Source organism: Dipodomys merriami, unplaced genomic scaffold (genome assembly GCF_024711535.1).
Source record: "Dipodomys merriami isolate MVZ:Mamm:240054 unplaced genomic scaffold, mDipMer1.0.p SCAF_11, whole genome shotgun sequence".
NCBI classification, from domain to species: domain Eukaryota; kingdom Metazoa; phylum Chordata; class Mammalia; order Rodentia; family Heteromyidae; genus Dipodomys; species Dipodomys merriami.
Window position 1 is genome coordinate 48619123 of NW_027202382.1, and position 27267 is coordinate 48646389.

A 27267-nucleotide genomic window follows, 5' to 3' on the forward strand; every position below is an offset into this window, starting at 1 on the left:
GGAAGAAGGAAAAGAAGGACAAGATAAGAATGACAGGAGGCAGAGGATGATGGAGACCGCGGGCTGGAAGAAAGCTTGTCACGGGAGCAGCTGGGCCCGGAGGCCAGGCCTCGGGGTCTGGGTGGCCTCTCCCCGTGTGGCGGCCGGGGACCCCTGCGCCACACTGCCTCTTCTGCCGCCGTCCCTTCACAGGAGGCCAATGCAGAGTGAGCAGAAACCACAAAGTGGACGCCACTACGTCACAACGAGCGAGGCAAGGCGGTCCGCACTTGAGAAAGGAACAGATGGGACTGAGCAGGTTAACAGCACAGAGGAAAGTCACGTGATCATCAGGCACTGCCTGTGCGGGCTCCCCGGGTTCAGTGGAGGGGAGACCACACATGGGGCACGGGTCCCGAGAGATGCGTTGCCCAGGAATGGTGCAACCATGCTGCTTTAGGCAAATGTTCCACAGGGCTCATGCCATGGCGACATCGTCTAACGCACCCCGGCACAAGAGACGCAGGACTACATTCTAGAATAAAACTTTTGCCAAAATTGAACTTAAACGGAGGGGAAACCTTTTTCTTTTTGCCAGTCCCAGAGCTTGAACTCAGGACCTGGGCACCGTCCCTGAGCTTCTTTTTGCTCAAGGCTAGCACTCTACCACTTGAGCCACAGCACCACTTCCGGCTTTTTCTGCGTATGTGGTATTGAGGAATGGAACCCAGGGCTTCATGCATGCAAGGCAGGCACTCTACCACTGAGCCACCTTCCCAGAGGGGAGACGTCTTAACCTAGGAAAACAATGACATTCCTCTAATATGATCCAATGTATCACAATAAAGCCTACAGCAAATATACGCGTGACTTTTTTTTTTTTTCAGGCAGGAGAAGTTTATTTACCAAACTGTTGCCCCCACCAAGCATGGTGGAGAAGCATGGCTGAAAAGGAAAACTACTTTTAAAAGTTTTGTGGGTTTTTTTTTGTGGGTCGTGGGACTTGAACTCTGGGCCTGGGTAATGTCCCTCAGCTCTTCAGCTCAAGGCTAGCACTCTACCACTTGAGCCACAGCACCACTTACGAGTGACTTTGAGAGATCAAAAGGTTTTTCTGGGAAGTGGAGCTGTGGCTCAAGTGGTAGAGTGCTGGCCTTGAACAAAAAGAGCTCAGGGACGGCGCCCAGGCCCTGAGTTCAAGCCCCAAGACCACCACCAACAAAAATGGTTTTCCTGACTTTGGAAATGAGAGGAGATGTGTTAGTTCTGGCCAGCCCCATGAGGAAAGAGAGGAAATAAAAAGAGTAGAGTAGTAGGGTGCACCTGTAATTTCACTCAGAGGGAAGGAGTTGGAAGCAAGACCAGCCCAGACCAAGTTATCCAGATCCCATTTCAAAAACAAAACAAAAACCAAAGGGGCTAGCCATAGCTCAGGTGATGCACAAGGCCCTGGGTTCAATCCTCAGCATCACCAAAAATAAAGATCAAGGAAGAGACGGAGGCGGGAGGGGGGAGAGCATGGACTGGGAGGGGAGGGAAAGAACTACTGCCCCAGGAGTGGCAGCACACACCTAGAGTCCCAGCACCCTGAACGCTAAGGGGAGAAGAGCCAGAGTTTAAGGCCAGCCAGGGCTGCATAACAGAGCCCAGCTCAAACAAATCAAAATGAAACCAGAAAATGGTTAGCTTGGGCATATGTTCAGCGGTGGAGCGCGGGGCTGGTTGGACGGCTGTCTGGATGGCTGCTACTCTTATTAGACAGATCCAGAAAACCCAAATAAATCTGTGAGGAAACACTACAGTAAATTTGCCAAGGTAACCCAATTTTTAAAACAATCCAGTTATTTCTATACATTAGCAACACTTCATTTCAAAAAACTTACATGCCATGTGATTAAAACAAAAGTATAGCCGGATGCTGGTGGCTCTCGCCTGTCAGCCCAGCTACTCAGGAGGCTGAGATCTGAGGATTGCGGTTCAAAGCCAGCTCAAGCAGGAAAGTCCATGAGACTCTGATCTCCAATAAACCACCAGAAAACCGGAAGTGGCACTGTGGCTCAAGTGGTAGAGTGCTCGCCTTGAGCCGAAGAGCTGAGGGACAGCGCCCAGGCCCAGGGATCAAGCCCCACAACCAACCAAAAAAAAAAAAAAAAAAAAGTGTGTGTGTGTGTGTGTGTGTGTGTGCGCGCGCGCGCCAGTCCTGGGGCTTGAACTCAGGGCCTAGGCACTGACCCTAAACTTCTCACTCAAAGCTAGTGCTCTACCACTTGAACCATAGTTCCACTTCCAGCTCTTTTGGAGTCTCAAGGCCTTTTTTTTGCCTAAGTTGGCTATGAACTGTGACCCTCAGACTCAGCCTCCTGAGTAGCTAGAATGACAGGCGTGAGTCACCGAAGCCTGGCCTCAAAATATAAAGTTTTAGGAATAAAATTAACAAAGTTTGTGAAGAATACTATGAAAGATTTCTAAGACAAACTGAAAAAGACCTCAGTGAAAACGAGCGACAGCTACGCCGTGTGCCCGGAGCACCTCCGCGGAGCCGTCAGCCCACCCAGTCCCAGACGCCACGCTGCTCCCGCAGGCGCAGCACTGACGACACAACTCCCTGCATACAGCGAGGAGGACGCAGGCATGTGTGGCACCAGGGGCCTCTCCCAATGGCATCAGCAGGATGACAGGCGAGCCCCATGAGCAAAGGAAGAAGCCTAGCCCCAGAACCGCCACGCTCACAGGGCAGTGTAGACATACACCATGCCTACACACCTGTAAGAGGAAGCAGAACACCGGAAGAGATCATCACACCAACACCTGGAAGAGGTGCACAGAAGGAGGCAGAATCTTACCGCGCGGGGCAAGAGAGCACGGCGGTGGGGGAGGCCGGGAGACACTGGAGTTTGGCTTGGGAGACACCAGTGTGAACTGGTGATTTGTTTTGCTTTGGTGCCCGGGTCTCACTATGTTGCCAGCAGGTTCTAAATTCCCAAGCTAGAGTTATCTTCCTATCTCAGCCTCCTGTGTGCTGGGACCACCTGGCCTGACTCTGACCTCTCGATTTCTCAATATACAAATCTCTAGCTCTGGGCCCTAAAAGATTATAGGAATAAAAATACTCTAGTAGCAATGAACAAACCCAGAACTGAGATCTTGCTCTAAATACTACTTGGGCTACGAGTAGCTCTGGGGTAAGTCTGGCACTCCTGAGAACCTACCATCAATCCCCGGCATCACTAAATAAATAAATAAATAAATTAAAATAAGTAGAGCACCTGCCAGTCCCTGCTGAAAGGAAAAATAACTGATTTGGGGATATAAATTAAGTCTGGAATGTTTTGCTGATCAAGACATTAAGAAAATGCTTTTTAAAAACATTAAAGTGGAGCGCTGGTGGCTCACACCTATAATCCTAGCTACCCAGGAGGCTGAGATCTGAGGATCGCGGTTCAAAGCCAGCCTGGGCAGGAAAGTCCGTGAGACTCTTATTTCCAATAAACCACCAGAAAACCAGAAGTGGCACTGTGGCTCAAGTGGTAGAGCACTTGCCTTGAGCTGAAGAGTTGAGGGCAGTGTCCAGGCCCAGAGTTCAAGCCCCATGACCAACAACAACAAAAAAAAGTTTCACAGACTTCTGTCCAGGCTGGCTTTGAATTGCAAATCTCAGATCTCAGTCTCTTGAGTAGCTAGGCTTACAGATGGAGGGCTCAGCCGGGTGTTGGTGGCTCGAAGCCAGCTAGGGCAGGAAAGTCCATGAGACTCTTCTCTTTAATAAACCACTAGAAAACTGGTAGTGGCGCTGTGGCTCAAGTGGTGGAGTGCTACCTTTGAGCACAAAAGCTCAGGGACCTTGCCCAGCATCAAGCCCCAGAACTGGCATAAAAATAACAAAACAAAATACCCAAACTCCCTACTTATGGTGAATAAATTATAGCAGCAGACCAAGAAACAAAATAAATGAGGGTGAGATTGGTGGGGACCCCCCCTCCAGAAGACTGCTACCCAATGGACCCGAGTCCGAGCACAAAGTACTGCTTCCCCACGCCACATCAGAACAGCCATCCATTCACATGCATCCCAACACCAGCACCACCGGCCGAGGCTGCCCAACAACACAGTGCAATCTTCACCTGGAAAAGACCACCTTGCCAAGAGGACATCCACACTGAGCCAAGCTGACTGTTCTGTGCTTCTTTTGAATTAAGGACACACACAGATCTGTACGACCACAGCCAGGCCCCAGTCCAGAGCTGAAACCCAGGGACCCCCGAGGGCTGGCCTCCAACAGGACGGCTCCCTGTCAGGTCAGCATCTCCACATGGGCGGAGCGGCCAGCCGGCAAGGAGGGGACTCAAGTGAATAGCCCAAGGTACAGTGGTGCCCAGGATGGAGGGAAGGGCAGTGGCCTCCAGGATGGAGGGCAGGGCACCAGTGCCCAGGGCAGCGGAAGGCAGACACTGAGGATACAAGTGCAGACTCTATGGTGGAGCTGTAGCAAGATAAAACAAGAATGTGAACTGTGATTATGTAAGACAAGGCCCTTTTTTGGGACATGGTGTCTGACACTGACTCCCAAATGGTCGAGGAGAGCTTCCGTGTGAGGGCGGCAGGCAGGTGACGGCGCGGCAGCACCGCTGCAAGGCTGTGCAGGCGCGTCTCTGTGACTTTAAACGAGGTGAGGCATGTCCTGTTTGCACAGGCACGTCAAGGACATCCTGCCGAGCTCCAGGTAGGGAAAGATTTCTTCTAGTAAGATATAGAAGCTGGTATCATTATAAGAACTTGCTGGAGAGGCAGCTCATGGTCTGGTAGAGCACTGCCTAGATGAGAGGCCAGGCAGACAGAGCACAATGCGGGGGGGGGGGGGGCGCGGGGGGGGGGGGGCAAGCCCTGGGAAAGAAGTTAAGCCATAGATTTTTACAGCATGCTTCTGATAAAGCCAATTTCAAAGCAAATTGAACAGCTACTTAGTTCTGGGAAAAGAACAACTCGCGCTACAAAAGAATGGGACAGGTAGCCAGGGGATGGTGGCTCACACCTGTAATCCTAGCTACTCAGGAGGCTGAGATCTGAGGATCACAGTTCAAAGCCAGCCTGGGCAGGAAAAGTCTGTGACATATTTATCTCCAACTAAGCACCAAAAGGGACATAAGTGGAGCTGTGGCTCAAGAGGTAGAATGCTAGTCTTAAGCAAAAGCTCAGGGTCAGCGCTCAGGCCCTGAGTTCAAGCCCCAGGATCAGCACAAAAAAGAAACCAAGTGGGACAGGCCTGGGATGGAGCTCAGTGATGGAGAGCTCAGTGATGGAGCACTTGCCTAGGACACTTGAGACCCTGCATTTGACCCTCAGCACCGTGAGAAACAAAGAAAAGCACTTTACCAAGAATACCAAATGGATACATGTTCAGGTATCCACATCATGAATTGAATTTCAGTTCATCACATCATTAAAATGTAGATTGACACCACTGTGAGAGATAACCATGGCAGATACCCAGCCACCACAGCCGAGACAGCCACCGTGCTCAGCTTCTTAAAACTGAGGTGTAAACAAGGCACTGGTGACTCATGACTGTAATCCTAACTACTCAGGAGGCTGAGACCTGAGGATCACAGTCAAAGCTAGCCTAGGCAGGAAAGTCCATGAGACTTTTTTTTTTTTTTTTTGGGGGGGGGGTCCGGGTGTGGGCCTGAACTCTGGGCCTGGGCGCTGTCCCTCAGCTCTTCAGCTCCAGGCTAGCGCTCCACCACTTGAACCATAGCTCCATTTCTTCTCCTGGTTAACTGGAGACAAGTTTTTATGGAAATGGGGGAAAATGAGGGAGTGGGTAACAATGTTTGACAAGAGATGTACTCTTTACCTTACTTACGTAACTGTAACCCTCTGTCCATCACTCTTTTTTTTTTTTTTTTTTTGGGTCCGGTTGTGGGGCCTGAACTCTGGGCCTGGGCGCTGTCCCTCAGGTCTTCAGTTCAAGGCTAGCACTCTACCACTTGAGCCACAGCGCCACTTCTGGCTTTTTTCTTTTTGCTTATGTGGTGCTGAGGAATCGAACCCAAGGCCTCAAGCATGCAAGGCAAGCACTCTACCACTGAGCCACCTTCCCAGCCCTCCATGAGACTCTTTTTTTTTTTAATTTTTATTTATTTTTTATTGTGAAAATACTGTACAGAGGGGTTACACTTACATGGGCAAGATAACGAGTACATTTTTTATCAGGCATTGTAGCCTCCTCCTTTGTTTCCCCTTCCCATCCCTTCCCATCCTCCCCCCCACCCAATCCTCCCGCCCCCCCCCCCCCACCAAAGTTGTAAAGTTCGTTTTCGACATAACAACTTGTACTTCCTCCATGAGACTCTTATCTCCAATTAACCAGGAGAAAACTGGAAGTGGCGCTGTGGCTCAAGTGGTGGAGCGCTCGCCTTGAGCTGAAGAGCTGAGGGACAGCGTCCAGGCCTAGAGTTCAGGCCCACATGACCAACTCCCCCACGCCACCCAACCCCGCAAAAAAAAAAAAAAAAAAAAAAAAATGGACTCAAAATGAGTGAGACCCAGATTTTTAACCCAAAGCCATAAAGAGAAATAGATAGTAAACACAAATTGAGAGACGTTCTATATCATTAAACATTAGAGAAATACAAATTAAAACCACAATGAAATACTGCTAGACCTACTAGAATGGCTTTAAAGGGAAGACTCAGCAAGTGCTGACAAGTGGGGGAGGAGGAGGGCTCCGGAGGGAGAGGGCCGCACACACGCACGGCTCACCACATGCCAGGACGCTGCTTGCACAGCCGTGAGCACAGTGAACACCAACAATGCAGTGTGGATGGATCCCACCGGCCCAAGAGGCTAAGGGCACAGAGCTGCTTGTCATCCCATTTGTGACAGAAAACAGACTTGTGGTTGCCAAGAGTTAGGGGGAGGGGCAAGGGTGGTGGGACCACCCCAGGTCTCCCTGGGAAGGGGCGAGACACTTGTGGCCTCTGACTCACTCAGAGCCATGCTGAAGAGAACAGCTTTCGCTGAACGCAGAGTCCGAAAGAACTAAAGGTGGGGCAAAGGGAACTGGTAGTGGACTGTTAAAGTAAAAAAACAAAAACTACCATAAGGCTCATTGTATATGAAGAAGTAAAACTATGCGTAAATGTTAGAACAAAGGACTGGAGAGCCACAAAGGCCAAGGAGGAACTCTGCTCTGGAAGTCTGGTTGTACAGGAGGGGCAGAGCAGCAAAGACCAGTTGTCAAACTCCAGAGAAATCCTCACCCAAAGAAGTGAGGGTGAGCTGGGTGCCGGTGGCTCACGCCTGTCATCCTAGAAACTCAGGAGGCTGAGATCTGAGGGTTGTGATTCAAAGCCAGCGTGGGCAGGTGGAGGTGTGGCTCAAGTGGTAGAGCATCAGCATCATACAATAAAGCTAAAGGAGAGTGCAAGGCACTGAGTTCAAGACCAAGTGCCAGCATAGAAGAGGAAAAAAAGGAAAAAAAGAAAGGAAGGAAGGAGAGAGAGAAAAGAGAGAAAAAGAGAGGGACAGAGAGAGAGACAGGAAAAAGGAAGGAAGGAAGGAAGGAAGGAAGGAAGGAAGGAAGGAAGGAAGGAAGGAAGCAAGCAAGCAAACAAGCAAGCAAGCAAGCAAGCAAGCTGGAGGCTGGGAGTAGAGTTCTGCATGTTGGAGGCTTCATTCTCAGTAGAAGGAGAGAGGAAGGGATGTGAAAGGAGGGAAAGAAGGAAGGAAGGGAGGAAAGAAAGGGAAGGAGGGGAAGCAAGTGTGAGTGGCATGGCTAACATCGAATTAGACTTCAGCAATGGATAAATTCCATGAAAGACACAAATTACTATGACTGGAGCAAGATGAAAGAGAAAATCTGAACAGTTCTATATCTAAAGTAATATTGGTAATTAAAGTAGATTGTAATTGGTAATAATACTGGCAATTAAAATAAATTGGAAATTCAAAACCTCCCCGCAATTAACAACAACAAACTCCCGGCTCGAGTGGTTTCACTGGTGAACCAACCCCATCGGACACTTAAGAAATAACATCAAACTTAACATGAACTCTTTCAGAAAATAAAGGACAAAGGAAGATAGGCTTGCATTACCCTGACCCGATACCAGGCAACACATAAAAGGGAAATGGCACAGTCAGTGACTTTCATGAACACAGAGGTGAAATTCCCTGAGGAAACTCGAGCAGACAAGCCGGCAAAGGGTAAACTTGTTACAGAAAAGCCACGCAGGTTCATCCCAGGAACACACACACAGTAATGACTGCAGACCACTACAGCGGGAAAACGGGAAAAAACCCCACACCTGGGCCTTGGAGAAGCCTGCATCCATAGAGGACAGACCCTGTCAGCACCTCGGTGGAGAGAGGGCAGTGCTTTGTTCCCCAGGCCACGGCTCAGTCTTTCTGCCCTCCCCATCCAACCTGAAGTGGAAGTGAAAGCTTCCACTGGAAAGTGGTACCACGGCCTCACCCCCCACAGCCTCACTCACACACCCCGCCTGGTGGGCAGGTATCCCAAGGAGCCCACGGAAAGCCTCAGAACTGAGGCACAGTGTGTAGGACCAACAGGCACAGACCTGCATGCTAACAACAAACGACTAAAAATGAAATGAGAAGCAAAGCAATTCACAAAAGCACTGGACAGAGGAGCGCTGGCAGCTCACGCCTGTCAGCCTAGCGACTCAGGAGGCTGAGAGCTGAGGATCATGATTCAAAGCCAGCTCAGGCAGGAAGGTCTGTGAGGCTCAGATCTTCAATTAACCATCAAGTAAAGTGGGAAGTGAAGTGTGGCTCAAATGGTAGTGTCAGCCTTGGGTGAAAGAAGATGAGGGACAGTCCCCAAGCCCAGCTTAAGCAAGCGTCAGTACCAGTGTGCACACACACACGTGCGCGCACGCCCCCCACCCCAAACTATGAGAAAGGAAATGAATGTGACACCAGCCATTCCATTCCTACCTACACAGTAAGACCCCCAAAAACTCATTGTACATTAACTTAGAATAGCCCAAATGCAGAAACACCTCCAACCCCAAACTAGCCTCAGCCCTGGGGGAGCAGCCTGGGGGGGGGGGGGCGGGCGGGGCTGCGGGGCTGTCAGCTGTATGGAATTTCTTTGGTAAATGAGAAAAATGTTCTAAGATTGACTCTGGTGATGGCTACACTTCCGCGAGTGACCCTGGTGGCATGGGTTCCTGTCTTAATAAAGCTGCCATGTGCAAATAACCCTCATCTATGGAAGGCCGGAAGTGGCCCTGCTGGAAGCAGTTCCTGTCTGGCCAAGGCTGGAAGCGGCCCCATCTACTGAAGAATCCCGGGGTGGGGAGGTGGGGGTGTCTTTGGCGCCCGCTGGCTATTACATTCCCCACCGGTCTTCATGTCCCATCAAATCACTGATTTTTGCATCCTCCCTTTGAGGTAAATCCTAGCTGCCCCCTCACTGAACAGGCTTAAAATGCTAACTTAACAGGTAATAACAGGTGTGGGCAGAAAAGCTCTCCCCATAATAACTCATGAAGTATAAGGAGGAATAACTATAGAAACACACTATTAACACTGGGTGAGTCTTATCTTAAGGGATCCTCTGAGTGTCTCTGAGCAGTCCATCCTTGCAGCCATCTCTGGATACTGTTCCTCTGCCTGTTTCACTTGAGAGTAATGGACCCAATGCTGTTTTCTGGCAATTTAATAGCCGACGGTGCAGTCAGCTATCGAGTAAGGTTATTGCCACTTGGGTCCCAGTTCAGGAATATGATGCCTTTTTATCCACATAGCTGTCCAGGCAGGAAAGAATGGGTGCAGTTTTTCTCAGGAGGCCAATGGGCCTCGGCTACCAAAGGATAGGCACGCAAAAGAGCATGTTGCAAAGCCTGCAGGGACTGTACAAGATTGTCATTAGACACTTCTGTTAAAATAGCTTCCCCAAGTTTAGGAACCAAAGGGGGTTCTAACAGAAGGGGTGCATCTTGCTCGAAGGAGAGCAGAGGAAAGCAGGCTTACCCAGTCATGGTCAGTCTCTGGAATTTATTTAAAGTTTCCTTTAAGATCCTATTCATTCTTTCCGTCTGTCCTGAACCCTGAGGTCTATAAATATAATGTAATTTCCAATTTATTCCTAGGGCCTTAGCTAACAATCGAGTAATGTGGGCTGTGAAGGCCAGGCCAATGTTGGACCCCACCGCTCAGGGTAAGTCAAATCGAGGAATTAACTGTTACCTGAGCAGGTTCAGTTTTTGCCTCACTCCAGCCTGAAAAAGTGTCTACTCTTACTAACAGATACCGAAACCCACACTTTCCAGCTTTACCTCAAAAGTCCACTTCCCAAAATTCACCAGGTGAGGTTCCTTGCACACCCGCCCTCTCCTGTTCTGGCTTTCTAGCATTTACCTGTTGGCGACTTTCCACATACATTACATAGGCTTGGCAGGCTGAGGTCCTACTGGTTTTCAAATAGTTTTAGGCAGAGGCCCGGGCAATTTACCAGGGTGACAAATAACCAGATATACACAGACAGAAGGCTTGAGCCTGTAACCATTTTTCACAAGTGCAGTCTCCACATTTACACATTTGTTACCACAGTTTTTCATGCTTCTTCCTTTAATCTTAACGACTAGTAGCTCTAGAGGCCCCACTGATTTTAGGGCGGCCTCCTGAGCTACCCCTGAACCTTAGGGGCTCTAATTTCTTTCTTTTTTTTGGGGGGGGGGTCTGGTCATGGGGCCTGAACTCTGGGCCTGGGTGCTTTCCCTCAGCTCTTCAGCTCAAGGCTAGCGCTCTACCACTTGAGCCACAGCGCCACTTCCGGCTTTTTTCTTTTTGCTTATGTGGTGCTGAGGAACGGAACCCAGGGGCTTCATGCATGAAGACAAGCGCTCTACCACTGAGCCACCTTCCCAGCCCTGGGGCTCTAATTTCTTTAACACCTGTTTAGTACTCTGCAGCTCAGTCTGGAGCTTGGAAACTTTCATTTTATTTTGGCTTTCCTCCTCCTTGTCTCTCAAGCTTGCTTTCATTCTCAATCTCCTTCTCAAAGGTCTCCTTAGCCAGGCGCCAGTGGCTCACGACTGTAATCCTAGCTACTCAGGAGATTGAGATCTGAGGATCACGGTTCAAAGCCAGCCCAGGCAGGAAAGTTGGTGAGACTCTTATCTCCAATAAACCACCAGAAAACCGGAAGTGGAGCTGTGGCTCAAGCTGTAGAGTGCTAGCCTTGAGCTGAAGAACTGAGGGACAGTGCCCAGAGTTCAAGACCCATGGCCAACAACAACAACAAAGACTCCTTAACTGCAAGTGTTCTGCCAGAGTAACCAAAGAGTTCCTTTAGTTGTCCGCCGGCCACTGCAGCCAGCTGCTCCTTCTCACAGCACCTTTGCTTGCTCTTCAGCTCTCCTTCAAGTTCTCAATGGTGCTGGTGACTTTTTCCGCACCTCCTCCGGTTCCACTGGGACACACTGCTTCTGCATTAGACTCTGTGTGGCAAGGATCTCTGCAGTCTGTCTGGCCTTTTCCTCTAGTAGCTTCTCTTTCTCGTCCTTCACTTCAGTGTATTTTTGTGACAGATCTTTCAACTGCTTGTTTAGCGCTTCCGTTTTCCTGGCTAATGCTCTTCCCATTTCCTGGGCATTCCCCATCTGAGCATGCCTGTACTTTAACTCTTTCTGAAGAATGACGATCTCCTTCTTCAGCCTGTTTTCCTGCTCACTTCTCTGACCTGGCACTTCTGTGTCTGCTCCGCTAGCTGCTCTTTCAGTTCTTTCTCTCTTGCTTTGAATTTCCACTCACACTCTGCAAAGCTGATGATCAGTGTGTACTTCAGCCTAATACATTCTTGCATCATGTCCAGCTCCTTCTTCTGGGCCTTGAGGTCCGTGTGCAGCGTCAGGATCTCCTCCTGGCCTCGCCTGTAGTCAGCCAGGACGGCAGTGATGGCGCCCTGGGCCTCCCTCAGCCTCTGACCCATGGCTCCCAGCTTTCCCTCATGCTCATCCAGGCTGATGTACTCGGCTTTCATTTGATTGTTTTCCAGGTTTCTGTTGAGGATTTTGTTCTCATCTTTGACTCTTACAAGTTCCTGATTTATGTCTTCAAATCTTTTCTTCCTGTCCGATAATTCTCTTAGTTTTCTCCAGCGTGCTGTTCAGTGCGCTTCTAACCTCTCTGTGGGTTTGATGGGCATGTACTGGAGGTTCAGTCTTCTTCAAGCCTGTGTCTTCAGCAGGAGTGTGTGATTTTTCTTCGCCACCTTTTTTGCTAAGTTCAGAGAGCTGATTTTTAAGTTCAACAAGGTTGGATTTCAGAGCCCTGAGCTCTTTTCCATGTTTCTCAGGAGATATGAACACAGTCTCTAGGTCGCTAACGTGCTTGCTTAACCCGTCACTTCCCATCCTTCTCCTCCATGGACATTCCTTTTTCCAATGTCCATTTTGTTTGCTAGCGGCACACTGGTCTAGTCCTAGAGGTTCCTCACTGTATCTACAAATGAATACCGTCTTCACTGAGGGTTTCTTTATCCCTGTCCTTATGCTGTTACTAAAACTTGAACGGCCCTTTTTAACTCTTTTTCTTCCAGGGTATCTCTGTTATCAAACACGCACTGGGCAGCTCAGCACTACCAGCTCAGATAACACTTTTCTCTCAAAACCTTCCAACCTTTGAAGCTTTTTTCTAATATCTGGGGCTGACTGGGTAACGAAGGCCATATTTAGGGCTCTTTGATTCTCCAGGGCCTCAGGATCTACAGGCATGTAAGTCTTACAGGCCTCAGAGACTTCTAGAAAAGCAGCGGGGGACTCACTGGGGAGTTGCACAGTCTCACTCACCTTAGATAAGTGAGTTGGCTTCCTATCCGTGCCCGTGTCCTGCTAACAGAGTCTGGCCATCACTGGTGAGCGCCTCCTGACCTCGAACGCCGTTCTAGTCCCAGCTTGAGCGAGTCAGGGGAAAGACTCGCTCCAAACCGACTGGGTCATCAGTGGGGAACCACCTGGTTCAAGGACGGCTGTCCAGGTACTGCACAGGATGCACCCCCTTTCCTCCCAGTGAAAAGCACCTGTAAAAGTTGCTGACAATCATGTACAAGAAGAAAGAGAAATCAAGGAAACAACCCCATTGTGTGTGTGTGTGTGTGTGTGTGTGTGTGTGTGTGTGTGTATACGCATATATATATATACGTATATATACATATTTAGGAATTAACCTAACCAAAGATGTAAAGGAACTATTTAGTGAAAACTAAAAGAAATCATAGACACCTGGAAATGGAAAGACATTCCATGCTCTTGGATAGGCAGAATTAATATAGTGAAAATGGCCATACTGCCAAAAATAATATACAAATTCAAATTCAATTCCCATCAAAATCCCAATGGTGTTCTTTACTGAAATAGAGAAAACAATCCAAAAATTCATATGGAACAACAAAAGACCTAGAATAGCCAAAGCAATTCTAGACAAAAGAAACAACGCAGGAGGGCTGGGAAGTTGGTTCAGTGGTATAGCGCTTGCCTTGCATGCCTGAGGCCCTGGGTTCGATTCCTCAGCACTACATAAGCAAAAAGAAAAAAAAAAAAGAAACAACGCAGGAGGGATCATGATACCAGATTTCAAGCTCTACTACAGAGCCATAATAACAAAGACAGCTTGGTATTGGCACAAAAACAGACCCAAAGACCAATGGAACAGATTAGAAGATTCAGAAATAAAATCACATACTGATATTTGATAAGGAGCCAAAGACATACAGTGGAAGAAGCACAGCCTCTTTAACTACTGGTGCTGAGAAAACTGGGTGGCCCCATAAAATTAAAGTGGACCCCAGCCTGTCACCATGCACTAGCATCAACTCAAAATGGATTAAAGACCTTAACACCAAACCTGAAACTCTGAAACTACTGCAGGACAGAGTAGCAGAGACACTTGAACTTATAGGCACAGGCAGGAACTTCCTGAACAGAGTTCAAGGGTCGCAACAAATGGGAGAGAGGCTCGACAAATGGGACTACCTTAAAATAAAAAGCTGCACAGCTAAAGACATAGCAACCAAATTAGAAAGAGCCAGCTAGTTGGGAAAAAATATTTACCAGAAGGGCTGGGAAGGTGGCTCAGTGGTAGAGCGCTTGCCTTGCATGCCTGAGGCCCTGGGTTCGATTCCTCAGCACCACATAAGCAAAAAGAAAAAAAGCTGGAAGTGGCGCTGTGGCTCAAGTGGTAGAGCGCTAGCCTTGAGCTGAAGAGCTGAAGGACAGCGCCCAGGCCCAGAGTTCAGGCCCCACGACTGGACCAAAAAAAATATATATATATTTACCAGGAATATATCAGATAAAGGCCTAATATCAGTGGCGCTGTGGCTCAAGTGGTAGAGAGCTAGCACCCAGGATCAGAGTTCAAGCCACAACCAAAAAAAAAAAAAAAAAAAAAAAAAAAAAAATCTGCACAGGCCTAATATCCAGTATATGCAGGGAACTCAAGAAACTAACCCCTCCAAACCCAACAAATCAGTTAGTAAATGGGCAAGGGAACTAAAGAGAGACTACTCAGAAGAAGAGATAAAAATGGCAAAGAAACACATGAGGAAATGTTCACCATCCCTGCTTGTGAAGGAAATGCAAATAAAGACAACCCTGAGATATCACCTTACCCCAGTCAGAATGGCCCACATCCTAAAGTCAGCCAATGACAAATGCTGGAGGGGATGTGGAGAAAGAGGAACCCTATTACACTGCTGGTGGGCATGTATACTTATACAACCACTTTGGAAAGCAGTCTGGAGGGTCCTCAGAAAGCTAACTATTGACTTCCCCTATGACCCAGCCATACCACTCCTAGACATCTATCGTGAACAACAGCAACCAGGATACAAGGACACATGCACTTCCATGTTCACTGCAGCACTGTTCACAATAGCCAGGCTATGGAAACAACCCAGATGCCCCACCACAGATGAATGGACCCAAAAACTGTGGTGCCTATATGCAATGGAATATTGTGCAGCCATTAGAAAGGACAAAATAATAGCATTTGCAGGGAAATCATGTTGAGTGAGGTCAGCCAAGAGCAAAGAGACAAATGACACATGGTCTCCCTGATATGTGGATGTTAAATCTAACAGGCAAGGAGATATGACAAAGTATCTCTGATAATGAGATGAGCCCCTAGGTTTTTCAGAAAAGGATGGATTTTGCTGTTTCCAGTTATATAGGTCCCAAGTTGTAAAGGGAACGTGCACTAGAAAGGAGGCTTGTCCGTGCTCCTGTCTCAAGGGTAGTAAGGGGACAGTTCCACCCCCTACCACCTCAGGCTGGTACAAGAACAACTTCTAGTATGGGGGGAGGGGTAACAACATCGGAGGCGCTGATGGCACAGAATAAGGGGAAAGTACACAGGCGGGTCTTCCCACAGGGGATCCCGTAACACTGGGGAGATTTTCCTGTTACAGTTTCACTTACAAGAACTTTAGGACATTGTTTTCCCATCCTGGAAAAAAGGAGTAAGCAGAGGTATATACAGGACAAAGATAGAACTAGTGACAAACACACACAGACAAGTAGCCACAGACACTTAATGTCCCAAATGCTCCAGATGACCTCCCGAGGAGGTCCAGATAACCTCTCGAAGAAGTCCCAGATGGCCTCACAAGGAAGCCCCAGGAGATGCAGGCAACGACTCATCCTAGCCGGAGACTTACACTGTGTCCTCACTGAGTCTTCCCAGATGCAGGCTGGCAGGCCTGCCCAGACTCACCCCCTGGAGGGTTTCCAAATGACTCCTGTCCGCGTTGGTCCTCGGGAAACAGACACTCGAGGGAGGCTCTGGGAACCTCAGGGCTGAGAATCGCCTCTCAGCAGCTGTCCCCTGCGGGCCAATGCACTCACCTACGAGGGAGTTTCCCGGGGCCCAAGGCCTGATGCAGTCCAGATGGATTATCTCACTCGGGCCTCCAAATGTTATGACCTGGGAGCAAGACAATCCATGGAGGCACAGTTAAAGGTGACAAAAGAATTTTATTTACGCTAGGAAGGGCCTGCAACCACCTTGCCCTGGGCTAGCTACCCAGAACCACCAGCAGGCTAGACCAAGCTCCAAGGACAGCCTCAACCTTTATTGGCAAACATATTCATCAGGCTGCAAACCTCCTATTAGTCGGTCTGCAAACCTCCAAATCTCCAAAGGGACAACCTTGATCTTTATTCCTCCCTTCTTCCTTCTCTGCAGGCCTCACCGCAGGCCTCTCCGAAGGCCTCTCCGAAGGCCTCTCCGAAGGCTTCTCACCTTCCCGTAGGCCTCTTGCCACTCTCTCTCTTCTTTCTTCACCCACATCTCTCTTCTGTTCTCTTCTGTCTTCTCCACTACCACCATCCTTCCTACCTATAGGCTATGCCCCTGCCCCCACTCCCATAGCTATTCCTCCTATTGGCCCTGCCTCAAGTCACCCCCTTCCCAACCACTCCTCCCACTGGCCCTGCCTGATCGTTCCTAGACCAGAGCGGGGAGAGTGACCCAGCCCACAGGGCAACGACATCAGCACAGGGCCCTCACTGGTTATTACAACACACACACACACACACACACACACACACACACACACACGCAGAGTTTTGACTGTTGGGGAGCCATATATTTCCTCCAACCACAAAAAGCACTGGCCATAAAAACAAAACATTAATTGGTCATCAACATTTAAAACTCCAGGTCCTTGAAAGACACCATTAAAATAATAAGAAAAGCACAGTGGACTAGAAGGAAATACTTGTAATACATATATTTGACCAAAGACTTGCTTGTAAATTAGACTAGGAATTGTGAAAACTCGCTTTTGAAAAAATAGGCGAAAGATTTGAAGAAATGCATCACAATGAAATTTACTTTTACAACCATCCTTCACAGTCCCAGCCGCCAGGGAACTCAAGTAGGAACTACACCCCAGGGAGGTTAGAATCAAACCCAGCCACACACAAGGTGCAGGGCTTTGAGGGTAGGAACCTGGAGCAGGGGGGGTGGGAAGCAGACTGAAGTTCAGTCATACCAGAGTGTCGCTCAGCAATTCCACTCCCAGCTACTTATCCACAAGAAACAGACCTATCCCCGTAGGAAGGGACCTGCATGTGGTATGCTCAGGGGCGTACAAGTGACAACCCTAAAGGGGGTGGGGGGCTGTCCACACCAAGGGAGCATGACAAGAAAGGATTCAGACCATGAAGTAATGTCCTGACATGGTGAGCTCATGTGGTCTCTGGACCCAACAGTCCCAATCACAGACTCCATGAACATGGAGACAGAAAGCAGGTTGGTGGCTGCCTGAGACCAAAGTAGGGGGTAGGAGGACCCAGGTAACATTTCAGGGGAAATACCTGCTCCTTGTCTTGAAGTTGCACCAAAGTCATGGACCAGTGCACCTGAACTTAGCATTTACTGTCAATAGATACAAAAAGGAGGAGGAGAGAGCAATGTGGACAGCGTGGCGCTGGAGTGGGACCCATGCACAGTGCCAACTCCTATCCTGCTGACAGCACACACGGCAGCCACCTGAGCAAGCGGAAGGTCCAAGACTCTACTGGGGTGGCAGAAGTGCCTCTGAGAGATTCAAGTGTGTATTTTATTGTAGATGGATCACATCTCAACAAAGCTGGCTTCACTAGAAGAAAACTCAGGGTGTACACAGCTTGGGCAAGCTCCCTTGCCCCCCGGAGGCTGCAGAAGAGTCCTGCCCTGTACCTGCTCAAGTAGAAGCTGAGGTAGGCAGACACCACTGGAGGGATCTCGGGGCTGGCACCTTCTTCGCCCTTGCCCCGATCACAAGGTGCTGGCTCTCTAAAAGGAGGGAACCCCTCACACCAGCAGCCAGCACTACCCCCACCAGTGCTTGGATATCTTGGGCCTCCCTCTACCTAGACCAGAGACAATGGTACCTGCTGCTCCCTGGGCCCCATGGGGAGGTAGGCTGGGCCCTGATTCTGTGATACTGACCCTGCCCACAAGGTAGAGGGGGATTTGCTCAGACATGTCCAACCCTTCTCCCTTCTCTGAGAACACCAACTGACCACTGTCAGGAGCAGCCTCCCACAGGGCTGGTGCCCATGGGCAGGGGGAGCTGCTGGGTGTAAGAACCACTGAATCATGCTGCCAGGGGTGGAGGGCTGTGAGTGAGACTACCACAAACGGAGTCCTGCTGCTGCAGTGCTCTCTACAGGCCTGGGCCCCTCAGCCTGGCCTGCTCACCTGGGAGAGGGTGGCGCTGGGGTGGCCAAGTCTGAGTGAGGCAGACCTGGGGTAGGGGGTGGCCAAGTCTGAGTGAGGTAGACCTGGGGTAGGTATCTGTGGGGGCTCCCACCGCGAACACCAGGGGCCGTGGCAGGCAGCGTAGGGAGTGCCATGCCCACATGCTGGGCCCATTCCTGAATGTACTTTGCCAGCACCCAGCCCCATGTCAGTACCACCCCGACTCCCGGGCAGTCCTCACAGCCTATGCCACCTCTCCTGACCCAGAGAGCAGTGTACAGGGCACAGAGGGCAGAGCCAGGGCCGTGTCTCCCAGGGGGAAGGGACGGGGAGCAAGGGAGCAGCACTTGGCCGTTGTCGGTGATGTGGGGTGACGTGGGGTGACGTGGCTACATGTGGAAGTATAGCTGGTAACAATCCCAGCAGGACCTTTGCCTCAGACCTCCAGAGAGCAAGGGCTGGCAGCTGCAAGCATCTACCTGCTAGGGCAGAGAGCAGGTGGCAGGGTGTGGGGACATGGACCACGAGTCCCCATCGCCCTGCCTAGTCCTGCACGTGAGCCTGCCTGGCTGTGGTCACAGCACCCCAACATCACTTGTTAACTGCTCAAGGTCCCTCTACGGTCTATGTTCAGCTCAGTCCCCATGAATGGGTCTGGAGGACTGGGTGTGCCTGAGGAGCCTGGAGACGGTGTAGACCTCGGGAGCAGACCCTGACGCAGCTGCGTTCCATCCCCACCCACCCCATGGTGGCCACACTATACCACCAGGCCAGTCACTGGACTGCTGGGTTTGCCAGTGGACAGGCAGACAGCCTGAACCCTTGAGATCTCGGGCAGCCCAGAAGGAGCCTGGCCCTACACTACATCCTGGGGGTTGGGCAGGGTGAAGGAAAAGAGAAAGAGGCAGGGCACTGCTCTGGCCACAAACCCAGAGGATCCTGCCTGGGACCGGGAGGTGCAGGATGGCAGAGGTGGAGCAGGGGTGGGGTTCTGACTTGCTGGATATGCTTGACCGTCTGTAAGTGGCCCCTCGGTGGGGGCTGGGGCAGGTGGCTCCACTGCTCTGTCATTGCTCACGCCCGAGGTCACTGGCCTGTCCTCGCTGAAGTGGGAAATAGTGCCAGAGGGGAGCTGATTGAAGAAGCAACTAAAAACACAAGACTGTACCAGCACAGAGATGGGCACCCTGCCCACCTCCAGGGAATCCAGCAGAGGGCTCTCTGGAAGGGCCTCTAGGAGGAGAAGGAGGGAGGGAGACTGAGGAGACAGAGACAGACTGAGAGGCGGAGAGAGACCTTCCATGAGGCCAGGCCAGCACACAAGGACCCGGGGCGGCTCTGCACTGGGTGCTGCCCCCCATGGCCTCCTTCCCCTAGCACACCCAGCAACACCACAACATCGCTGCCAACAACCTAGATTCTAACCAAGAAACCACACACCCCCTGCTCTGCCCCACTTATGGGCTTGCTGAAGAGCAAAACCGCAAGAAAACCCAGACAGTTGCACGGCGGCAGACCGGGGTGGCCGTGGTCCCTTTCCAGTGTCTCAGCACCATCCGTATAGCCCCTGAAGGTGGGCAGGGAAGGACAGGACCAGGCAGGGCTCGGGGGTGCTGTCCGGGTACTGGGGAGCCGGCCTGCGCACCTCCATGGAGGGCTCAGCGCCGCACGGCCACCTTGGCTGTACGGGTCGGCGCCACAGAGCCTCCTCATGGCCACTACCCCACCCCAGCCTTGCGAAAAGCCTGCCCAGGGCAGGAGGGGCTTCAGATGTCCCAGCACCAAGGGGCAGGAGTATTATACAAGCCACCGGACCCACTGCACCCAGAAGACCTGACACTGCCCAACTCCGACCAGGCTGACAGCCCTGGCCAAGGTCACGCTGGAGGGGGGAGGGGCTGTGCAGAGGGTATCCTGGGAGAAGACTGAAGGTGAAGGGAAGGAAGACCATGCACATAGAAATAGGCTCTTCAGAGACAGGGAAAGTGAGGTCCCCAGCAAGGAGTGACCGCTGGTGAGCACTGGTTCACTGAGATCCTCGCTTTCCTCATCTGCCCAGTGCCAGACGGGGCACAGGCTGCAGACCACAGGACTCGTGACCCATCATCTCACACCATGTCAGGTGCAAGCTGGGTGATGGACTCCTGCCATCCTGCTCATCACGTCTCCGTTCCCACCAACTCCCCCCCCCCACCCCCCGCCAGCCCAGCGGCTGCGGCTGGGTGGTGAGCAGCACGGGGCCAGGCCCTGGCTGTGATTACCTGCATAGCTGCCCGTGGCCTTGATGTACATCTGGCCGTACTGCTCCTCCACCATGGTGTCATAGGCCTCGTCGTCCTCCTCGTCCTCCTCATTGTGGTAGGAGGTGGGGCTGTCGGTGGTGGGCAGGCTGCTGGCCCCCGGACTGGTCCGCTCCCCCTGGGGGTAGGGCACCTGCTGGATGCTGGGGACCAGGGTGGCCAGGCTGGGCACCCCGTAATACGAGACTCGGGGCAGCTTGAGAGGGGCCGTGCCGGCCGCCCCCGTGGCCCCCAGAGCCATGGGCACGCCGTCCCGGGGCCCTGTCTCCAGTGGGCGCTTGGGAGCCAGGCCTGGGCCCGTAGCCGGAGGCAGCTCCATGGCTTCATGCTTGACCCGGGTCAGCAGCGGGATGGGCACGGACGGGGATGCGATGTAGGCGGCAGCGGTGGCGGCTGGCTGCGGCTGGGTGCAGGGGCTCTGGGGCTCGGAGCTGGCATCCTCAATCATGGCGGTCTGGGAGTCACAGTGGGGCGAGCTCACCTTGAACATGAGGTCTGTGCCCCGCTCCACAATGTGCTGGATCTGCAGGAAGCCCGCCGTGTACATGACCACGAGCTGCTCGCTGGCTGCCATGGTGAGCTTGCCCGTGTAGCAGAAGGACAGGATCTGCTGGAAGCAGGCCGGCGGCACCGTGCCGGGCAGCTCGAACGCACTCTTGCTGTTGCCGCTGAACAGGTCACGGAAGTAGAGACTGCTGGCGGCCAGGACGGCCCGGTGGGCCTTGAAGGCCTGGCCCTTGACCACAATGGACACATCGCAGTAGAGGCCCAGGAGACGCTGCTCGTTGAGGCAGCCGAGGACTGTGTTCCCGAAGTTGGGGATCTCGATGTGCAACATCTGAGACATGGCGGGCGGCGTGGCGGGCGGGCCTCAGACTCAGCGGGGGGCGGATCGGGTGGGGCACATCTGTAAGGGGACAGCTCCGTCAGCCACTGATGGACAAATGCTCCGGCCCAGTGGACAGTCTGCCAAGGGCCCATCCCCTCCCCTGCCCTCTGCAAGGAGCAGAGAGCATCTCCTTCCTGCCGAGGGTGTGTCCAGACCAGGGAGGTCCCAGAATCTGAACCCAGCTGGGCAGGAGCACCCCTTTGCAGAGCCGGGCTGCTCTGAGACCACCCCCCCACCCCCAGCCGGCATGGCCTGAGCCCCACCCCCCTCAGAAGTCAAGACTGGACCAAGGCAGGAAAAAGGGAAACCGTCCCCTCACATGGATGCCTTCTGGGGGAGGGGCCATCCCAGGGCCAGGAGGTCTCTGGGAAGTGCTCAGTTTCCAGTTGGTTCTCCTGATCTCCTCTGAGCAGCTGTCCCAGCAGTCCCCTGCTCCCCTCCTGCTGTTCCCTGCCCAGCCTGGAGCCTCCGGGGCTGGGGGCATGGCTTGCAGGACACCGTACCTCCTCCACTCTTTCCTGCTGGGGAGGGACCGCCCACCATGCAGAGGGACTGGGGTGCTGCCGGCCCCTCTGCCCCCCCCCCGCAGGGGCAGCCCAGACCCAGGTCTGCGTCCTCAGGGACACTCGGCAGAACAGGAGTTGGAGCTGGAGCCTGGCGCAGCCCGCAGCCCTTCACAGGATGCTCCCCCGCCCCACTCCCAAACACGGATCTAACCCCTGTTGGCAGGATCCCACCCCAGGTAGCTGCAGGGGTTTCAGGAGGCCGGCCGGCACTGTTTATCTATCAGGTACAGACTCTGCCTGGGGGCGGGGGGGGGGGGCAGAAGGCACTGGCCCAACTCTGCAGGCTGCACAAAGGGCCGCTGTGTCCCGCGGGAGGAAAGTGCAGGCGCGGGCCGCCGCGGAGGAGGGCGGAGCCAGCCCGCAGCGGGAGTTGGGAAGGTGGGCGCAGCGCTGGAGAGGCCTGGCCTGCAGTGCCCCCCGCTGCAGAGAAGTTGCCGGCCTGGCCCAGAGGCGCCAGCCCGCTAGGAAGACCTACCTTCCGCGGCGGTGGCCGGCGGGCCGCCGACACCGCCCGCGCAGCCTGGCAGGGCAGACTCTCCGCACGCCAGCCCGCTGCTCCGGGAATGCAGCAAGGAGCAGGAGCCCCAGGGTGGGAGGGCTGAGGAGCTGGGCGAGGGGGGGGGGGGGCCGGGCGCTGGGCTAGGCGGCCGCAGCTCAGCTGCACCCAGGCCGGCGCTCCCGGGCAGCGCACAGCATCTCAATGAAGCGGCCGGATGCAGACAAACATTCAGGCAGCTCTGGGGAATGAATAGCCGCCTTTGATTTGGGAGCTGAAGTAAATGCCAGCTCCCAGCCCCGGCTTTAAAAACAGTGGCGCGTTGGTGCCAGAGGAATGCACGGCTCCGGGTGTTGGTGCAAGACAGACTTTTGATGACTCACTGCAATGCAAACAAAGATGGCAGAAATACTGTACTGTACGCGGAGAAACGCTTCGCGGAGCCACAGCAACTGAGACAGCCTGGAAATTTATAGTGCAGTTTTGCATATGAATTACCCAGTAAACTGCCTGCCTTCCATCCCGCTCAGACCGGTGTCAAAGCATTTAAACTATTCCAAACAGTCTGCCGGGCACAGAGCTGCCGCCAGCCTAACTCTTCCAGGGGACTGGAGGCTGGGCAGGGGGGCCAGGGCGCGGGGCCGGGGGCTGCGGGATGGACAGTGGGCAGCAAAGCGAGGAAGGGGAGCAAGCGAGCACAGGTGGAGCACCAAGTGGGCGGAGAGACAAGGGCTGGGGAGAGGAGTGGACAGGAAAGAGCCAGCGAGCTGACCCTCCTCCCTTCCCCATGGGGCCTGAGGCCAGGTTCCCTGCAGGCTGGGGTTCCAGGGCAGCAAGGCTAGTTCCAGAAGTTTCCCTACACCACCCTCACCCTCCCATCTCTGCCAGGCAGCTCCTCTCAACGGACCAACTTCTCAGTAAGGAGGCCCAGCCTCAGGGTTCCAGCGTCTCGCCCTTATAGGGTCTCTCAGGAGTGGGGGAGAGGCAGGGCTGGATCACCTTCAGGCCCCCACCCTCGTACGCATGCTAGTTCCCGCTTCCTCCCGGAGGCCTGCCAGGTGCCCCTCAGACACTCAGCAAGGCCCAGTGTGCCCAGGGCCCGAGTGGGGGAGGGGTGGTGCTGTTCAGGGACACGCAGCACAGAGGGAGGGAGGGACCTCAAAGTCCCCTTCACGGATGTGCAGCTCTACACAGGGACACTCCCAAACAGCCACTGGCTTCTTCTGCAAGACGGCCTTAGCCCAGGGTCAGGTGGGCCTCAGCAGGCAGGCCGGGCGCTCTCCTGCCAGGATGTGTGACCTGATCTGGCCAGAGGGAGTAAAGACCAGCCAAAGCACTCTGGCCCCAGGGGCCTGGGGGGCGGAGGGGGGTGGGGAGAGGACGAGGCTGGTCTGCAGCCAGGCTAGGGGACAGGGTGAGGATCCCACAGCCTGTCCCTCCCGACATGGCAGCCGCAGCCTGCTGGCCACACTGCAATTCCAGCCTCTCCTCCACGCCCATCACCGCTCCCGAGACAGAATGCAGAGGTGTCTGTAATGCCTGGCTCCAGCCCACGGCAGGTTGATGGGAGGCGTCTGTGACTGGCTGTGAGCTGGTGGGGGGCGGGGATGGGGGCACAGGTGCCCAGGGCAAGGCCTGAGCAGCTCAGCCAGAGAAGGGGCCTTTATTCCCCAGAAGGCGGCGGGGCGGAGTGCGTCCCCTGGGACCCAGGACAAGCCGGTGCCTTTGCCACCTTGTCCTCAGGCCACCTGTGCTGGCACGGCTGGCCTGCAGTGGCCCGAGAGAACAGGACCGGAGCTGGTGTTAGGTTGCTTTCTTAGAAGCCTCGGCCGGGGCGAGAACAAAGCTGAACTTTAGGAGAAAAGAATAAAGGTTTGGCGTTCGCTCCCAGGGCTGGGAAAGCAGGGCGAGCAGACGCTGACCTCAGGCTGGGCGGGCTGTGGGCCTCAGTGGGCCGGCGCTGGGACCCAGCGGACGGCCTGGGGGCTGTCTCACCATGCTCAGTGACCTCCACACCCTTCTGTGACTCAGTTTCCCTTTTTGCTCTCCAAGCAAAGCCACCCATAGTTCCCTCCGTGGTTGTGCTTCCTGTATCTCACCCACCTGCTGGTGGGACTGCAAATGGAAGACTTCTTAGCTTGTGTACCCAGCCATCCGCCCAGCACCTGCACGGCAGGGAGGAAGCTGCCCTCCTGAGGCCCTTTAGAACAGAACAAACCCACCTCACACCTACTGCCCCGCCTACCACCAGGGACCATCCCAGGATAAGAAAGGAGGGATATGAGAATTTGGGGAGTCTTTGTCAGCAACCCAGGGGGGCTGGGTCCCATGGCCCCATTATCCCCAGCATTATCTCCAGGTGGTTGGGGGGGACCTTGTGGAGAGGGATGGGAGGAAATGGGTAGTGCAACAAGCTGGCTTGCATGCAGAGGCAGGGCTCAAGCACAGATGCCCACCAGCCGCATGGCAATCTGGGCACACCTGGTCCCAATACTCTACTTCCGCAGGAAGACACAGGTAGCTGCGCCAAGCATGTACAGGGTCCTCCCAAGGGCATCCCTGAGGTGGGGACAGGGGTGGTCTGGCCAAAGGAAGAGCCACACAGCCCAGACCTCCAGGGCATCTCGGGTCCGGGGTCGGGAAGAACCTCCCCCCATTGCCAATCCTGAACTCCCCCTGCTCTTGGCACTAAGCAAGGAGGGTGGCATTCAGCATCCGCAGGATTGCTGCTAGCGGCAAGAGAAAGAGAGGAGAGATAAATTAAATTAAGTAAAATTATTTTGCAGGATTTAATTTTACCAATCTAATAAGAGGCTCTGGGCCTTGGTAAATGCACAGCCATCACCACAGCTGCAGAGGAAGGAGGGAGACACCCTGTGGGAGACAGCCCATCCCCGAGGCAGCCCCGCCTGGGGGTAGCCCTGGGCCCGGCTCTCTCACAGAGAACATAGTGGTCTGCAAGGCAGCCTCCCCACGCGTGCTCACGAGGTGTGGAGCCCAGGGCACCCACAGGAGTGTAGGGCTCCAGGAGCAGAGCGAAGCGGGGGCCTGCATGGGCAGGGCAACTGCTTTCAATCATGGCACAGGTCCCGGTCTGCCCCTGCCCCTGCCCCCTTCAACACACTAAGTTTTGTCCCAAGACAGTGGAGCAAGCAGGGCCTACAGGTTAACTCTTCCAAGGTGCAGGCTGCTAGCTGGGAGAGCTCCGGTCCCCAGGGAGCCGGGCGAGGCCTCATGTTTGGCCCCGAGGTTCGAGGTTCGCATTAAACTTTTAAGGCACCATCGGGCGGCGCTGGGCAGCCCAGGCCTTGCTGCTAATGGGATCACCAGCTAGCCGCCCGCAAGGAGCGGGGCAAACAGAGATAAAAGCTGCAGGGTGAGGCACACTGCCAGGGAACCCACTATCTTCTGGGTAGTATGACCGAGGATTCTGAGGTACAGAGGCCCCTCCCCATCCCCCCACCCCCGCCGAGGCTCATCTCAGTGCTGGAAGCCACTGGATCAGAACAGGCCCAGGACCCATGGTCCCGGGGCTCAGCTGCAGAGGGCAGACCACCTTACCCCCCCCACCCCCCAGTGTCAGGTCATGGTGTGAGCCCACCCTGCTAAGCACCCTGAGATCACCCAGAGGAGGAGTGGGAGGAGCTGGACTGCTGGTTTGAGTCCCAGCAAGGGCCTTTCCTTCTAGGGGCCCTGGCCAGCCTCCACCCAGCCACAGGCGTGGACATCATCAACCATAAAAGCTGGTTTTAACTGCACTAACAAATGTTTGCCTGGAAGCGCTCTCTCTCTCTCTCTCTCTCTCTCTCTCTCTCTCTCTCTCTCTTTTCTTTCTAGGGGAAGGGCAGTGTGCCAGAATCTGCACATTTAAAACTTGCCCATCCATCTAACCCCCTTGCTGGCCTGCATCGGTCCTCAGAGAGAGGGGACAACAGTGGTAGGGAGATGGCATGATGGTGTGGGTCCCCCAACCCCATCCCGATTGTATCCCCTGGCAACCCGGCCCAGCAGCCTGGGACCCAGGTGGGGCGGGGCCGGGCGGGGCGTCCGGAAGCTCCTCCCCCCACAGGCCACCCCTCCAGCAGCTCCGCACCTGGAGGTCAGTGCTGCCAGTGTCCAGTTCAAGGTCTGTGACCCCGGCGAGGCCACCCACTGGGGACCACAGCAAGCAGGCGTCAGAGCTCAGAGCAGCACTGGCAGGATGGGGGAGGCAGGAAGCAGAGACGACCCTCCGGTCTCCACCCTGCAGACCCGCCACGTCCCAGCACTCTGCGAAGCTCCACGAGCCGCCCAACACTTCCAGAAGGCTTCCGAAGAACATAGCAGTGTTTTGAGAAGAGCCGACAGTCTCCCTCACCCGTATTTGTAATTTAAATAATGTACGCTTGAAGAGTGTCTCCCTTGGGCATCATTTAATAACTTAAAAAGCTAGCACCAGCTCCCGCGCACGCTGGCCCCTCCACCCTCCCCTTCTGAAGCCCTGGTGCCCGGCTCCCAGCCCCGGGCAGGGGCAGCTGGCCCTCACCCGGTGTCCTGTCCTTCTCGGGCCTGCCAGAGGTCCCAAAGCAGCCTGCCACCTTGACCCTGGGCACGCGTGGGTGCCGGTCCGGCCACGGGCAGGGGGTGGGGAGACACGCAGCAGGTGCGTGCTGGGCAGTGGGTCACCCACTCATTACAGACAGCCACTTCCCCGCACACGATCGTTAATATTCATAGCTCTCCTCATCTGCATATCATGCCATAAATAGTCGGAGGCGAGGTAAGACACAAAGATCCCCTGCATTTCTAATTATGCTTAAAACTCTAATGTAAATCAGGCCGACA

General features: G+C 53.7%; 1 protein-coding gene across 2 annotated transcripts in view; it reads right to left on the reverse strand.

Annotated features, from left to right (window-relative positions):
* The window catches only part of Nacc2 (NACC family member 2), a 73257-nt gene that overhangs the window by 17103 nt on the left and 28887 nt on the right, over window positions 1–27267 (reverse strand). For both annotated transcript variants that reach the window (XM_070015037.1, XM_070015036.1), the window contains exon 2: window positions 20454–21399. In XM_070015037.1, the coding sequence (XP_069871138.1) occupies window positions 20454–21339 (886 nt within the window). In that variant the 5' untranslated portion in view covers window positions 21340–21399. The remainder of the gene's footprint in view (window positions 1–20453; window positions 21400–27267) is intronic.